The 16,207-nt window shown below is 38.1% G+C and overlaps 1 protein-coding gene across 1 annotated transcript in view; it reads right to left on the bottom strand.

Moving 5' to 3' along the window:
• The window catches only part of LOC309556020 (dynein axonemal heavy chain 5-like), a 468,481-nt gene that overhangs the window by 162,209 nt on the left and 290,065 nt on the right, over nt 1–16,207 (bottom strand). The window contains exons 57-60 of the mRNA XM_082258288.1: nt 14,916–15,580; nt 12,307–12,587; nt 11,438–11,653; nt 2,242–2,409 (exon numbers count right to left, since the gene is read on the bottom strand). Coding sequence (XP_082114414.1) covers nt 2,242–2,409; nt 11,438–11,653; nt 12,307–12,587; nt 14,916–15,580 — 1,330 coding nt within the window. The remainder of the gene's footprint in view (nt 1–2,241; nt 2,410–11,437; nt 11,654–12,306; nt 12,588–14,915; nt 15,581–16,207) is intronic.

Genomic DNA, 16,207 nt, shown 5'->3' with positions numbered 1-16,207 from the left:
TATATAATGAAACTGAACATAACACAATGTTGCACATTTTTAGCCAAGAGGAAATATATAACTCAATAATACAGCATACTATATAGTTGAGAAACCTGAGAACTGTAACTCAATATTTTAAAGTTTACTTTGCATTTTTAAATGATCACATTTATGTGCACATAAACGAATAGAAGAGTGTAACTACGGATAAGCTTGCAATCTAATATCCAAACCACAGATATGGAAATACACACATACTCTCAGGCAAACGTTGCTATCTGCTTAGTTGCCATCCCAACCCAATGAAAGCAATGACCAGCTCATGATACCAAGCTCAATAAGGCACCTATAACAACAGCTAACCTTACTTGGTGTTTTACTAAATGTTTTATTTAATGAAAAATAGGCTGTTCACTTTGCTTCACTGTTCACAGGGAAATTTCACATAGCTTAAAGTGGAATTCCAGACTATACTTAGCTATTCCTAACCTGTGTAAGAATGATGTACTGTACATACTTACATATTTTTGGGCCACTCCAGTTTAGTCACCTGAACTCCCCCGTGTCAGCCAGTGGCAGAGAGAGAGCCCTCAACATCGACTGATAATACCTAGAAGTGGTGATATCAGCTATAGGCTCCTATGCCCCATCCATTGTTGGCATTCCATCCTCCTCCCTGCAGCCACTACTGGCTAACACAGGGGAGCTGGTTTAAGTGACTGGAGTGGCCTGAAAATAGGGGGGGGGGTCTATCCAGGGGCGTACCTAGACCATTTGGCACCCGGGCGGATCTGATATCTGGCACCCCCCCATTGGTAGTGCCCAGACAGACGTGTCCTCTCTCTCAGATCCCCTCAGTCAGGACCTGGGCTGGCGAGGTAGAAGTCGGACACTCACTCAGGATTCAGGAAGAAGAACTCTTGCAGACAGTTGCGGCCAGTCAGAGGAGGACCAAGGAGGACATTAAATTACACTCACATCATTACAGAATGATTTACAGAGCAGAGGACTCAGGACACTTACCTGCAGGACATTAAATTACACTCACATCATTACAGAATGATTTACAGAGCAGAGGACTCAGGACACTTACCTGCAGGCTGCAGCGAGGAGGAGGTGGGTGGAGTAATGTCACGTTCTTGGCGCGGAGGAGGAGGAATTTAAACCCTCCTCCGCTGTGAATGCTGGGCATTCCCTGTGTGTGCCTGACGTCACTGGTTGCTAGAGACGCCAAGCGGCAGTCAGATAGCAACCAGTGGAGGAAGCAGACAGCGTGCGTTTCATTCTGGGACACTGTTTTGTCCTGGAATGAAACTGCCTTCACATCTGTCATGCTAGCTTAGCTAGCCTATACGCAGCAGCGGCCGGCCCAGCACCAGTTTGTGACTGACAGTGTCAGTCACGAGGACCCGCCCCCTTCTTCCACCGCGGCTCCGCCCCTTATTCCCGCCGCCGCTCCGCCCCCCCGCAGCGCTGACTGAAGGAGCTGCTCAGCTGCCTTCTGCCTTCACACTGCGATACGGAACACGCCGGCACTGCGGGCAGGACACCGGCTGACACCCCCCCAGTGCGTGGCATCCGGGGAGGGCCGCCCCCGCCCCTCCCCCCCCTTGGTACGCCACTGGGTCTATCAGAATTTTTTTTTTTTTTTAGGTATAGCCTAAAATTCCACTTTAATGAATGAGGTGAAGCTCTGCTGACTTCCATCACCCAATCACATACTATCAATTATACTGTTTTTTTTTTTTTTTTGTGATTTGTATTCTCTGCAAAATTCATTTTCATCACATTCACTAAGCTCTCTGCAAAGTGAAAATTCCTATTGAAAAGTGAACTTGCTTGGTAAATTAACCCACTGTCTTTACAGAGTGACTTCTTGCAAGCCAATTACACAGGAATAATTTTTCTAGAAATGGGAAAAGGAAACTTGACAGTGACTATGGAAGAAAATTCCATAGTAACCACAATTATGCACTTGACATCAATGTTACCCATAACTTAATATTTGTAACACACATTCTTTATCTTCATAGCCATTTAAAACCGGGCTAGAAGAAAATCACATACTTATGTACCAAATCATATTACTACACCTGTATGCCATTTTTGGACTAGCATGAATAAACACAAACATCCACTTTCATGTGTTGGATGATCAAGCAATGTCAGACCATATCTAATTGTTGTAATGCAAAGCTAGGCAACTATAGTGTGTTGTGTTCAGAAACGTTATTACTATAGTGAACATAGACTCCATACCTTTAAGGGAAGAACTTCCTTGTTAATTCCATAGAAATATGCCATGGCTTGTGTCCAAGAACAGAGCCCTGCTACATTGCCACACACTTTTTTGGCTGAATCAAGGTTGTAGTCTTCCATGTCCAGGTAAGGCTGCAATAGTTCAACCACTTCCTCGGTGATAGAGTCCTAAATATATTAGGTACAGCATTAGATTACAGTTAACATACAAATAATTAAGAAAACAGACAAGGTCAATACTGTATCCACAACAAAAGATATATGATTAAGGACAAGAGTAGAGGAAAGATTTACAATAAGGACCATCACTGGTGAGCAACATCTAAAAAGGGACATATTCTTGATAAGAAAAAGCGCAGAAATTAAATAATAGTGATATTTTTCTGGCGTATTTGTATAACACTTAGCCCCAGTTCACACTGTCGTGACTTTTCATGCGACAAAGTAATGCGAAAAAGGTTCATGCACTACTTTCAGGTGACTTCAACATGACTTGCAGTGACTTTGTTGTATGCAAGCCGCGATTAAGTTGCGCAAGGATGTTGGCTTCAAATATGCGTGACTTTGAAGCCGCACTAGTGTGAACCATGCCTTAAAGTGGAACTTTACCCTTAATAACTTATGTAACTTTACCCTTAATAAAAATAATGTTCTTTAGCAAGAAATATTAATTCCACATTAGTAATTATGTATTAGTGAGTGCTGTAAATTGCCTCCAGCATTGTTAATGTTTCTTCATGCTAGAGACTGCCATTTTGGTGAAGCTTAGAGCGACTGAACGGCCTCTTAAAAATTGGCACTGTGCCTAAAAATAGAGAGCAACTGAGCATGTGCAGAGCAGGGTGAGACAGTGTATTACTAGATTTTAAACAGTATATGCATTTATTTTTAACCCCTTGAAGACTAAGCCTTTTTCTGACACTTGTTTTTTACAAGTTAAAATCAGTATTTTTTGCTAGAAAATTGCAATTAGAACCCCCAAACATTATATATATATTTTTTTAGCAGAGACCCTAGAGAATAAAATGGCGGTCATTACAATATTTTATGTCACACTGTATTTGCGCAGCAGTCTTTCAAACGCAATTTTTGGGAAAAAATACACTTTCACAAATTAAAAATAAAAAAACAGTAAAGTTAACCCAATTTTTTTTGTATAATGTGAAAGATGTTGTTATGTAGAGTGTATAGATACCCAACATGCCCTGCTTTAAAATTACGCACAGTGGTGGAATGGTGACAAACTAAGGTACTTTAAAATCTCCATAGGTGAAGCTTTAAAATTCTTTAATGGTTACCAGTTTAGAGTTACAAAGAAGGTCTAGTGCAGGAATTATTGCTCTTGCTCTAGCGATCATGGTGATACCTCACATGAGTGGTTTGAACACTGTTTACATTTGTGGTGTGATTTCCTTATGCGTTTGCTTCTGCACGCGAGCGCGGAGGGTTGGGGCGCTTTACTTCTTTTTTTTTTTTACACTGTCCCTTTAAAATTTCTTTTTCTGATCACTTTTACTGCTGTCACAAGGAATGTAGACATCCCTTGGGAAAGCAATAGTCACACGTCAGGTATTTTTTTGGAGGGAATTGGGGTCTAAAGGACCCCAAATCCTTCCTTTGCAGTTAAAGTTTGACTATTTTGAATACTTCAATGTTCCAGTAAACTGGAAGTGATGTTGTGACATTGCTTCCAGGTTACTAGATCCAAGACCCGATCAAAGTAAATTCCAGCTTTGTTTGGGTCTCTGGCCAGCCAGCGGATATGCCGGCTGGTTGCTTGTTCCTCCTGGGGGTGCAGAAGGTGGCAGGAGGGGGGGACGTCTTCTCCCGTTACTAGTAATAACAGCTGAGTGGCTGATTAGCCACATCGATTGTTATTATAAGAAAGCCGACTGTCAGCTCTAAAAAACTGTACCGGGGTGATGCCTGCAGCTACAGTCATCATTCCAGTACTAGCACTTAAAGCAGAAGGCTGTATATATGCATTATGTAGATCTAGATATACAACCCATATAAGCTTAGGTTCACACTAGTACTGCTGCAGTCATGCATTTTTGTGTGTTTTGGTATCTTTTTCTGTGCATTTTTTATGTGTTTTCATGCTTCATGCATTTTTGTAGAAGGAGGAGACTGGTTCTTAGGCTTTGTTCACATCTATGTAGGTGCAATGGCCCATGCATATTTTTGTGCAATTTCCCGCATTTTTTTTTTGTTTTGTGCTTGTTTAAACACCTATTAGGGGGCTGAAAATTAGTTAAAACTCACAAACAATATATATTTTCTGAAAGTAGAGACCCTGGTAACTAAAACAATGGTGGATCCGATTTTTTTTTTTTTGTTACACCATATTAGCACAATAGTTGGTCAAGAGATAATTTTCAGCTAAAAATATATCAACGGTAATTTTAGTACACACAAATACAACACATTACCCATTTTTTTTTTTTTTAAATATAAAATATGAGAATGCACTGAGTGACCATAAAATAATGGCCTTGCAGTGATATGTAACCCATTCATTGTTTTTATACCTACACACGTACACATACGTACACCTAATGAGTATGCCTATTTCATTTGCAGGAGGTGGGGTGGGCTTAACATTTTTTTGGTGGGGTTCTAAATGCTTCTAAGTAACTTTTTTTACACTTTTTCTCTTCACTAAGCCTGGGTTCACACTGCTACCCTGCGATGTGGTGTGAATTTGATGCGGGTTCTTGTCCAAGGTGATGTGTGAATTTACGTTGCGATTGTAGAGGTGTGAACAAATTTGCATTGCACCATAGAAGTTTGCATCGCACCGGCACCAAAGAAGTACAGGAGTCTTTTTTTTCCTCACATCATGGTCTCCCTAACCGCATCTAAACCGCTAACGATTCGCAGCAGTGTGAACCAAGTCTAAATCTTTTATTTTTATATCACATAGGACAAAGTCCTCTATGTAATATAATTTTGTTGTGAAAGGTTATTTTTATTAAGACACATTAGAGGTCTAGTAGACCCCCCAATATCTTGCCTGCACTCCAACTAAGCATTTTGTGCCAACTGCATTGAGAGAGGGATGTCCTTAGGTATATCGATACAGCAGCTAGAATGCTATATTTACCATATTTTATCTACTTACCACATTACAGAGAGGGCAGATTTACCCATTCACTGTGGGTACATTTAAGGTTTAGAGGATGTTCAGAACTGTAGAAAACTGAATAAAAGCAAACTGGTTTTGTATACTACAACCACCCAATCCAAATAAAAAATTCACTGAAATAGAAATGATTCATTTATTTAAAAAAAAAAAAACTCATAAAAATCACAAAAAACATATCAGAAAATTCTGGCATGATAAAAAAACCACACCCAACCAAAAGACAAACCAACACATACAGGACACACATGGATCAAATCAATCAAACATCATAATTCCCCCTCTATTCCTAGATCATATAAATAATGTGTCAAAAAGGTCAAAGAAATATCAAAATAATGTGTATATATATATAAAGACCATGAAGTAACAAAGGGATGAGAGGCTGGTTTGAAGTGTGCAGTATAACTCTTGATAAATAAAGCAAATAAGCTGGTGATAGGTGAAATATTTGACATCTCAGAGATGCAATTCATTTCCTGATGGATACTCAAACAAGGATTCAATTGATTTTCAAAGGATTCAAAGGATTTGATTGAATCCTTGTTTGAGTATCCATCAGGAGATTAATTGCATCTCTGAGATTTCAAATCTTTCACCTATGACCAGCCTATGTGCTTTATTTATGAAGAGTTATACTGCACACTTCAAACCAGCCTCCCATCCCTTTGTAATTTCATGGTCATATATATATATATATATATATATATATATATATATATATATATATACACATTATTTTGATATTTCTTTGACCTTTTTGACACATGATTTATATGATATAAGAATAGAGGGGGAATGATGATGTTTAATTGATTTTATTCATGTGTGTCCTGTATGTGTTGGTTTGTCTTTTGGTTGGGTGTGGTTTTTTACATCATGCCAGAATTTTCTGATATGTGTTTTGTGATTATTATGAGTTTTTTATTTTTTCAATAAACGAATCATTTCTATTCCAGTGAATTTTTTATTTGGATTGGGTGGTTGTAGTATACAAAATCAGTTTGCTTTTATTCAGTTTTCTTCATTACTATGTACTGGTTTACTCCCCCCCCCCCTTTCCTCTTTTGTCTTACTTTAGACATTAGATATGCCTAACCCTTAACTATGATATAAGAACATCCTTGAGTGCCCATCATTTAGTTTGTCATGTTCAGAACTGTGCACCTATGGTCAAAGGGCAATTGGCTAGATTTGCCTGTTTACTGTGCTGTATTGCCGATAGAATGCCCACAGGCCACACTATGGCACTGCATAAGGGTGAAGTAGGAGAGCCTAAATAAAAAATTGGTGTAAGACTTGATGTGTTGAAACACCCTTATATGTTACTTCCCCAGAATGAAATATACTACTTTCTGTGGGCAGGATTTAACTGATTTTGCATCTCTGGTGGTACTAAGAGAAACACAAAAGGTCAGAACAACTATAACATGAAGATATTATGAGCTAGGTTCTATAAGACATGATGTAAGGAACTCATTATTTGCTATTGTATGAAACAGAAATACAATGTATATGCAGTAGGAGAGGATGTCATTATGGCAAACAGTACAGTACAGTTGACCTTCAGTAACTGAAGAGCTATTTCCTCTGTGACAATCTATGAACACACTTTCTTCTTAATTATATACTGTTATGAAATTCAATATTTCCAATGACCTGATTATCTAATCACTGCTTCTGAAATAGCAGCCTTAGGCATCAGTTTGATGCATGCACTTCTGCTTTGACAAATCTAGCAGTTGACATTATCGGTAACTACAACTGTAGAGGTTTCAATAGTACACATATGCATTTTGTACAGTATGATTTAGTTTGTCAGTCAATATTTAATTATAAGGGATCAAAAATCAAATGTATCATGTAAAAAAAAAAAATGTGTGTGTGTGTGTATATATATATATATATATATATATATATATATATATATATATATATATATATATATATATATTAAGCAGGGGAAGGACACAGCTTACAGCTTTGTAAGCAGGAACAGGCCAGTCTCAGCACAATAGCGCGTGCAGTGCATCGTACCAAAGATATTTCCAGCAGGCAGTACCGTTGTGTAGTAAGAGAGAGATCCTTTTTAGACTCAACATATGTCCAAAGGGGTTTTGAGTTTGTCATGTAACGTGTACCCCTATACTGTATACCCTGAAGCTACAATTTGCTTCTTATCAATGTAATAATTGAACTGCAACTTCTATACTGTAAATACATCTGCACCTTACAATATTAATATTTGGACCACTTTTTGATTTATAGATTAATAAAATTGTCCTACAATGTGAATACATTGGTCTACTTTATACAATAGATAATCTATTATTAGTATGTACTTGCTACATACTGTATTTATATACCTTTAATGAATAGGTTTTACCAGTCGCTGACAACCTGCCGCAGTTTTACTGTGGCAAGGTGGCTCCGGTGCGTGAACTGACGCCCCTGTACATCAGTCACGCGTGGGGGTAGGGGGCGCACGCACGTGCCTGCTGTCCTTGCGATCATCTGATTTGGTTCAGAACTGATCAGTCATCAGGTCCAGGCCAATGATTTGTGTCCTGGACCTGGTGATTGGTTCGGACCAATGACAGAACCTCCTGTGCCTGTGTAATGTAAACACAGGCACAGGAAATTATGCAATCTCCTCTACTGGAGCCCTTTTCGGTTCCAGCGTGAGAGGAGAAAGCATCAGACAGTGAGTACAAAAAGCACTACACTGACACCAGTACACATAGGCACATTTGTCATCCCCTGATCACCCCCCAGTTAACCCTTTCACTCCCTGTCACCGTGTCACTATATACAATATACAGATAAATTACTCATCACTGTATCAGTGTCACTGGTGATGCCAGTTAGTGTGAGCGGCAGTTAGTGGTGGTTAGTTTCTGTCCCAGATAGGTTTAGGGTACCCACCATAAATCCCCTAATAAAGATTAACCCCCTGATCACCCCCAGTTAACCCCTTGACTGCCCTGTCACAGTGTCACTATTATAGTGTACAGATCTTTTTTCTAATCCATTAGTGTCACAGGTGATGTCAGTTAGCATTAACATTAGTTAGGGTCAATCCAGGATACCGCCAGATTGTCCGCCACCTTTTTAGTAATACATTTTAACCATTTGATTGCCAGTGACACACACACACACTAAACACCTCCATTCCTAGTATAGTGTCTGAACGGATCAATGTCTTTGATCAGATCAGAACTATACTAGTGTCCCCAAAAGTATAATATAGTGTTCCCAAAACACAGCGTTAGCAGGATCACCCCCGACACCTGCCAGCACCTGCGTTTAGACCTCTGTCAGGCCCCCAAGAAGTGCAGTATTAGCAGATTACTGAAACTTCCGATACACAGCACCTTAAACCGCAGCGTTAGCAGAGTCAGGCCTGATCTCTGCTAGCACTAGCAGTTACATTTTTTGGTAGCAGTTCAAACAGTCCTTGACAACTAGGTGCTTTTTACCTGTGAGTCAAACTAGGTACCTATAAATATATTGGCCAAAATGTCCAAACAGAGGTACACTAGTGAAGAGGCCTACATGACGCTGATCATAACCGATGAGAGCAATGGGGAAGCCTCACTGTTAGAATTAGGCTCAGTATTCAAACCTGTAGAGAGCAGCGGCACCCTGACAGATAATTCTGATGACGGAGTAGTGGTACTTGCTAAGGTCAGGCGTACCCGACACCATTCCTCTGTTGCTGAGGTGCAACAATCGCATGGTTCTTGTATGCACCATATGGTTCTTGTAGCATATGGTTCTTGGATGAGTGTCGGTACTAGTGTCGCTCAACCTTCTGGGGAACTGGCAAGCACCAGTGGCCTAGTACATCCTGGTCGTAGACAAACCAGCACTGCAGTAACACCTGGTGATGTGGCGAGTCCCATAAGTTCAAGCTGGTGCAGTGGCTAGCACAAATAGTGTCCCGCAGCCACCAATAATTCAAAGACAGGCCCGTAGAGCCCAAAGTGTCTTTCCTAATAAGCTTGCAAATCCTGATTGAGAGCCCACCACTTCTGTAGCACCTGTACCTCCCCCATTCACTGGCCAAATGTGAATTCAGGTGGGAACAGCCGATTTTACTCCTCTTGGTTTTTATGAGCTGTTTTTCACTGATGATTTGTACAGACCTATTGTGGACCTATTGTGGTCTTTTTTTTAAAAAAAGAGTACCTGTCACTACTTATTGCTATCATAGGGGATATTTACATTCCCTGTGATGACAATAAAAATGATAAAAAAAAGAAGCAGCAGAATGTATTTTGGCGTATAATTCCACATATACCCATGGCATGCTTGAGCAATATATAATTTCAATGACAACTTTTTTTTTTTTTGTCATTTTTCAAATACCTGTGAAAAAAAATAATTAAATATTCAATGGGTTCAACATGCCTCTCAGGAAATTCCTTGCGGTGTCTACTTTTCAAAAAGAGGTAATTTGGTAGGATTTTGTATTGCCCTGACATTTTAGCACCTCAAGAAATGAGATAGACAGTGAGAAAGCAAAAGCTGCGTAAATTCCAGTATATACACCATAGATTGAAGACGCTATAACTTTTTCGCAAACCAATATATACACACGCTTATTGAGATTTTTTTAATCAAAGAAGCTAACTACATTTTGGAATAATTGTATGACAATTAAGTTTATTGGAATTTTTTTATAAGAAAAATAATTTTTTTTCACATTTTTCAGTCTTTTTTCGTTTATATCGCAAAAAATAAAAGCCGCAGAGGTGATCAAATACCACCAAAAGAAAGCTCTATAAGGACATAAATTTTGTTTGGGTACAGCATTGCATGACTGCGCAATTACCAGAAAAAGTCACGCAGTGCCAAATTGCAAAAAATGACCTGGTTGTTAAGGGGGGTAAAACCTTCCGGTCCTTAAGTGGTTAAGGTATTTTATTTCACATTTCTACTCCATTTAATTTTTACAATATTTATTACTGCTCAAATTATTCTAAAAATCAGCAGTGAGTTACAACCAGTAATCACATCACACACTCTCATATTATCCTTGGTAGCCGTATTGGTTAATATTTGTATTTCCACCAATGACTATTCTGATTATAGTGTGTTATTAAAGCTGCTCTATACACAATATCAAAGATTACATTTTAAACTACAGTAGATATTATATTTATTTACCATCATTGCAAATCGAATTTTAATATAATGACATTTACTTTGGAACTAGAGATTTATGGTTACAGCTTGTTTCCTTTTGATTGGTGAATTTTTGAAACATTGTACTTGTGACATGGGGACAACCTGTGTTTTTTTTTTTTTGGTAGCGTACGGGTAGGCATTCGTTTTAATACTTTATTTATTTATATTTTTCACAGGAAATTAAAAAACAGAGTTACCACTTACCAAAGTGTAATGTTTACTGTATGTACCGTTAAAGTCTATTTAAAATCTAATAATACATTTCTCTTTTTTTGCTATGTTTTGGTCTGTGAAAAGGGTTTATTATATCTGTTCAAGTGAAAAAAATATTTTCTCCCTTCGTCTGGGCTGTTATAAGTTAGCATTGTTCCCAGCTATCTCAGGGGACTACAAAAACACCTCCTGCTGTTATGGAGAATAGAGGGAGGTATTATGTATTCACAACACACTCCCTTTCTCAGGGTGAAAATGCTGCTCAGTGCAGTTGTCCCACTAGGACAGGAAGTATGGTAATAGCAGGATTACTAAGTTAGAAGAAAGGAAATATGCTTTTTTTGTTGGGTATTGGATTTGGAGAAGATATAGTTAACAGCCATTGACCAAGGCTTGTAATACTTGCCTATGCATCACCACCTATATGATCCGATCCATATCAATAATCAACAAGCTTTGGTGGCTTGTCCAAACACGCAAAATATATTTGTATCTAAGTAAGTCTTAATAATTTTCAGTTTCATTTATTTTGGACTGGATACAGGTGTAGTCCACTCTATAGTGCACATTCTGCACCTCTGCAGGTTTAATTCTGAAGCCACTTATAAAACAAAGCCTTCACGTCTGAAACTGTTAGGTATTTACCTTGCGAAACTCCAGCAATGAGTTAAGAAAACCTGAATTGTTCATTAGTTTCAAGGCTTCTGCCCAGGATGGTTTCACACAATTTCGCTCTGGATCAGCTGTCACTGTATCAATCTTTCTTTGGAACAACAACAAAACACAGTCCATGATTCTCATAATTAAATGAGGAGGTCTACCCAGTTTTCGAACTGTTGATATGTCAGCAGGCTTAATAGTCTGAAAAACATAAGATATTTTGCCTTAAAGAATGCATGTCTACAAAAAAAAAACACAAGCATCATCTAGAAGGGACATTTATATAAACAGGTCTCTCTTGTTACTTTAATGAAAAACATTGCCTTTATTACTAGAAATTCTCTTTAATTGATCTGTGCAATAAAATTAAATATATATTTGTAAAAGCATGTAGCAAGCAAGCAAAGTATATGCAACCAGAAGTCTAATATAAAATGAAAAAAAATCTTAGGGTGGCTTCACACTGCCCGCTGCGCTTTGGCTAAAGTATAGCTAACCCATGATTTTCGTGAGGGTTAGCTGTGCTTTCCCATAGACTTCAATTATGTCCCGCGGTTTTGGTATGCTTTTAGAAAGTGCTAGCCCGCACAAAAACCATGGGTTAGCTGTGCTTTAGCCAAAGCGCAGCAAGGCAGTGTAAGCCACCCTTATGGGTATGTTTCTAAAGCAGTGAATGCGACATTCACCAAGCATTCACTAAAGGTGAGCCAATCACTGTAATTCTAAATATGCATCAGAATAATACATCCTTAGTGAATGTTTGTCACATTTACTGAAACCGGAATGTGAACTAAAACATAAAATACAGGTTAGCAACGAACTGGGAAATAATATGCTCTTCTGGTAATCGTTACCTGCAAAGCTGCTTCGGCCTCTTCAAGTGCTGGCCTGGCCACTTCCAGTTTTTCTTCAGCGGATGCTTTAGCAACGGCGATTTCATCCACAATGGCTTGTGCTTTGTCTTTCACCTTTTGAACCTGCATCTTTACCTTTTCAGCAGCTTGAGCTTTGAGAGTTACTTCCTGCAAGACTTCATCTGCCTTCTTAGAGGCGACAGCCAAATCTTTTTCCTTAATTGCTAGTTCTTTTGACAACTGATTAACAGAAACCTCAGCTTCCATTAATTTTGCCAGACCTTTAAAACAAAAAACAAAAAAACAGAAAGTTAAAGAACATACCATCAATCCATCTCAATTTAAGGTGTGTCAAAACAATAAGCCCTGTTGTGGCACCCCTTGGAGATAAGTGGATGCTGCCAACATACTGTCCTGCATTAAAGAATGGGAAACTGTATGTTTGGTTTTCAAGAATGTAGAGCTCAATTGTATCTATATGTAGTGGAGACTGGTATTTTTTTTTTCAAAAGCATTTCTGGTACAAATTTAGCAGACTAAAAAACAGACACAATTTTGCACCGCTCTGCCCATTTTCCAGAGGGTTTAAAATGCCTAATACCACAAAGTGGCCATATTGCCAAGAATTAATGAATTTAAAGGTTGTGCAGTACTGTAGAAATGTGCCTTAGAAGAGGCCATATTACCAGAGAGACCCCTGCACCTACATTCTACTTTTTATACAATCCATTCCATATTATAGAAGAAATTGAGGCATGGTAAAAATGACTGCACACAACCACTAACTAAAATGTAAGTGGCATTCTAATTGACAATAATACCAATACACAAGGTTTTCCTGCTTACACTGAAACCAATGGTGGGACATCCCAACCCTCCACTACCACAAAGCTTTTCCACCCCCTTAATGCCCCCTCCCTCCGACAGCAATCTAAGGAACATTCTACTCCTACCAGCTGCAGTGTAGGAGGCATCAAAAATATTTAATTTCTAAGTATTTCCCAACTACGTTAATGATATTGGGGTCTATTTATAGGACATCAATTTAATGTCACAAGCATTCATCTAGGTTGCACAAATTTTCCCTACGTTTTCTCTAATACTATGACTGCCTGCTCCATCTAGTGATCAAAAAGTAGTATATTTTCTGATCGAGGTATTTCAGAAAAGTATACTGCATTTTGCCCCTTAGATGGAGCTGACAAGCTTAGGGAGTCGTTGTATTAGAGAAAGTATGGGGAAAATTTATGCATCTGGGAAAAATGCTTGTAACATCCAACAAATGTTTTATAAAGTGTCAGCACTATGTCTAGATTCTGTGTTCAGAAACATATCGTTAGTGGAGGAGTCTATCTTTTGTCCTAAGATTTATGTCTGTGAAAGTCACAATAAAAAACAATATTTTGTAGGTACAAGGACTGTAGTATACAAAATGTGTGCAATGTATTCAGTGCATAACTAAATAATCTAGAATACCACTTTGGATGACTGTGGAACACTACATTCTACTGTGACAAATTTCCTGGGTTGGAAAATAAAGTGCTATTAACATTTACATTAAAAAGGAGACTATAAATAGACTGACAGAAGAGACTAAAAATTCTGAAATTTGGAGTCGATAAATGTTGAAAACTGAACATTTCCAGGAAAGCAATAATAATAATGGATTACTTTAGCAATAATGCAGCACACATAGACTAGCATGGATATGAACAGTGCCTGCAAGATATTCGGTATCTGCACAGTGCACTTTCAGTAATCATGGCAGATCTAATATAGAAAAGAGAGAAGGACTACAAGAAGGCAAGAATTTAGCAATTAACAGTGCTGGGTAGCAGGACAATACATATGCATTATTAAGACTGGAAGCTGATGGGTCATGAATTTTTGTACCCATATCAAAAATCTGTGCCATGTGTCCCAGGGGCCTGGATCAAGAATTGCCACTAGGCATTATCGATGCAGGATTTTATAGGCGTCACTGTTTATATTACTCTAGTTCTAGGTTACTTGGCAAAACTAATTTTAGAAAAGAGAGAGTTTCCTAGTTCTAGGTTACTTGGCAAAACTAATTTTAGAAAAGAGAGAGTCAAATGAGATTAGAGAGACCAAACATCAAATCAGGCAGAAAAAATTGAATAAACAGGTCATGAAAAATGCAAAATTCCAATGAAATTTCAGGTCTCTGTGCTTTTTCTTTCTTACACAGGTCAAACAAGGACTCATTAATATAAATTCTGAAAGGGGATGGTCTATGATAAACATAGCAACTTCTCAAATGTTGCTTTTATTTTCTAACCAGCAATACACAAACAACACAGAGAAATCTTTATTCTGAGTATTTTACACGATTCCCACGTGGCTCTGCATGTGGCCTCTCCATAAAACATAAAACATCTGATATAGTATTTAAAAATAATCAAATTTCTGAATGTAACAATCCTAACTTGCCAAATTACCTATAAATACCTTTATCTTTTGGTAATATTTTAGAGAGGAGAAAAACCTATGTTTAATATATTATACAGTATATAACTGACTATATTAAGTGAAAAAAGTACAAGTTGCATTGATTTAAATCCTATTAACACGACATGCTTCAAACATACCTGTCTTCATGCGGTTGGACAGATTTCCTACATTTTCATATTTTTCCCCATATATTGCTTTATAGCCACTGATGAAGGACAGATAAGATTTTGGGGTGACAAATGTCTGCCGTCTGTACCTTTCAAAATATTCCACACATTTTTCTGCCACAATGTCCTGAAATGTACCCATTGTGTTTACAACACTATGCTTCACTTCTTCTGTACATTCTATTTTGTAAGAGGCCAAAAAGTGATGGGCAACAGCAACCAAAGCATCTCGTGGCCACCTCTGGAACCAGTCCATGGTACAGCCAGAAATAAGACCCGGAAATTTCAGAGCTCTGGTTCTGAATTTTTCCCCAACCGGAGAGAAGCAAAGCACCACGTGTAAGTTACTGCGAACACGAGAGAGGAAGTAATCGTACAGGTTCTCAGCAGTGGGTGCCCGCCGTGGGTATTCTTTCTTCATAACGGGAATTAAATCTTGCGTGATTTCATCAATCTCATCCCTTGCAAACAGGTTGGACACTTCTCCTGAGGCCAGCACATTATTCATGTACTCTAGAAATGATTCATCCTTAATCTCGTTGTCCGTAAATATGAAAGTTATTCCTTTTCCTTTTTGCCCAGCTGTACGATACAACAGCTTTAGGTCATCCAGGAGATTATTTGTTCCGTAGGTTCTATAAGAGATGACATATTATTATTGTTATTATTATTATACAGGATTTATATAGCGCCAACAGTTTGCGCAGCGCTTTACAATGTGAGGGAAGACAAAACAGTTACAATACAATTGAATACAGGAGGAACTAGAGGGGCCACTGTTATAAAAATCTTCCATTAATGCATATATTAAAAGCATGTTTTTTTGGTGGTAAATAGGCACATAGTTAACATCAAGACACACACTTTGCCAATGTATTTTAGGTAATATTGACTTAATATTAATTAATGTATCCTGCTTGTTTGATGTATTTTATGCTTCTGAGTGACTAGTACATAACATATCATGCAGAAATTAAAACACCAATATAGTGTACACTAATGCTCTTTAGTTTTCTATTACAATGGTTAAAAATAATTTTATCTGAATTGAATCCTATGAGTAGAATAGACTATTTGGTCTGTTTGATGAAACCTTTCAGGTAGAATTGTAGACTCTGGATTCAATTTACCTCCTTCACCGGAGGCCTAGGAGGAAACAAGGCAAAATAGCTTCAGCAATACAGTATCTGTGCTGGTACTACTTATTTAATAAAATAAAAAATGCTAGAACTGCTAAAGAACAGTTAAAATAAAAGGTGACA

The sequence above is a fragment of the Pelophylax lessonae genome, assembly GCF_965119305.1.
Source record: "Pelophylax lessonae genome assembly, chromosome: 5".
Taxonomy (NCBI): Eukaryota; Metazoa; Chordata; class Amphibia; order Anura; family Ranidae; genus Pelophylax; species Pelophylax lessonae.
The sequence above is the reverse complement of the archived record's forward strand: the minus strand, read 5'-3'. Positions and strand labels throughout refer to the sequence as shown.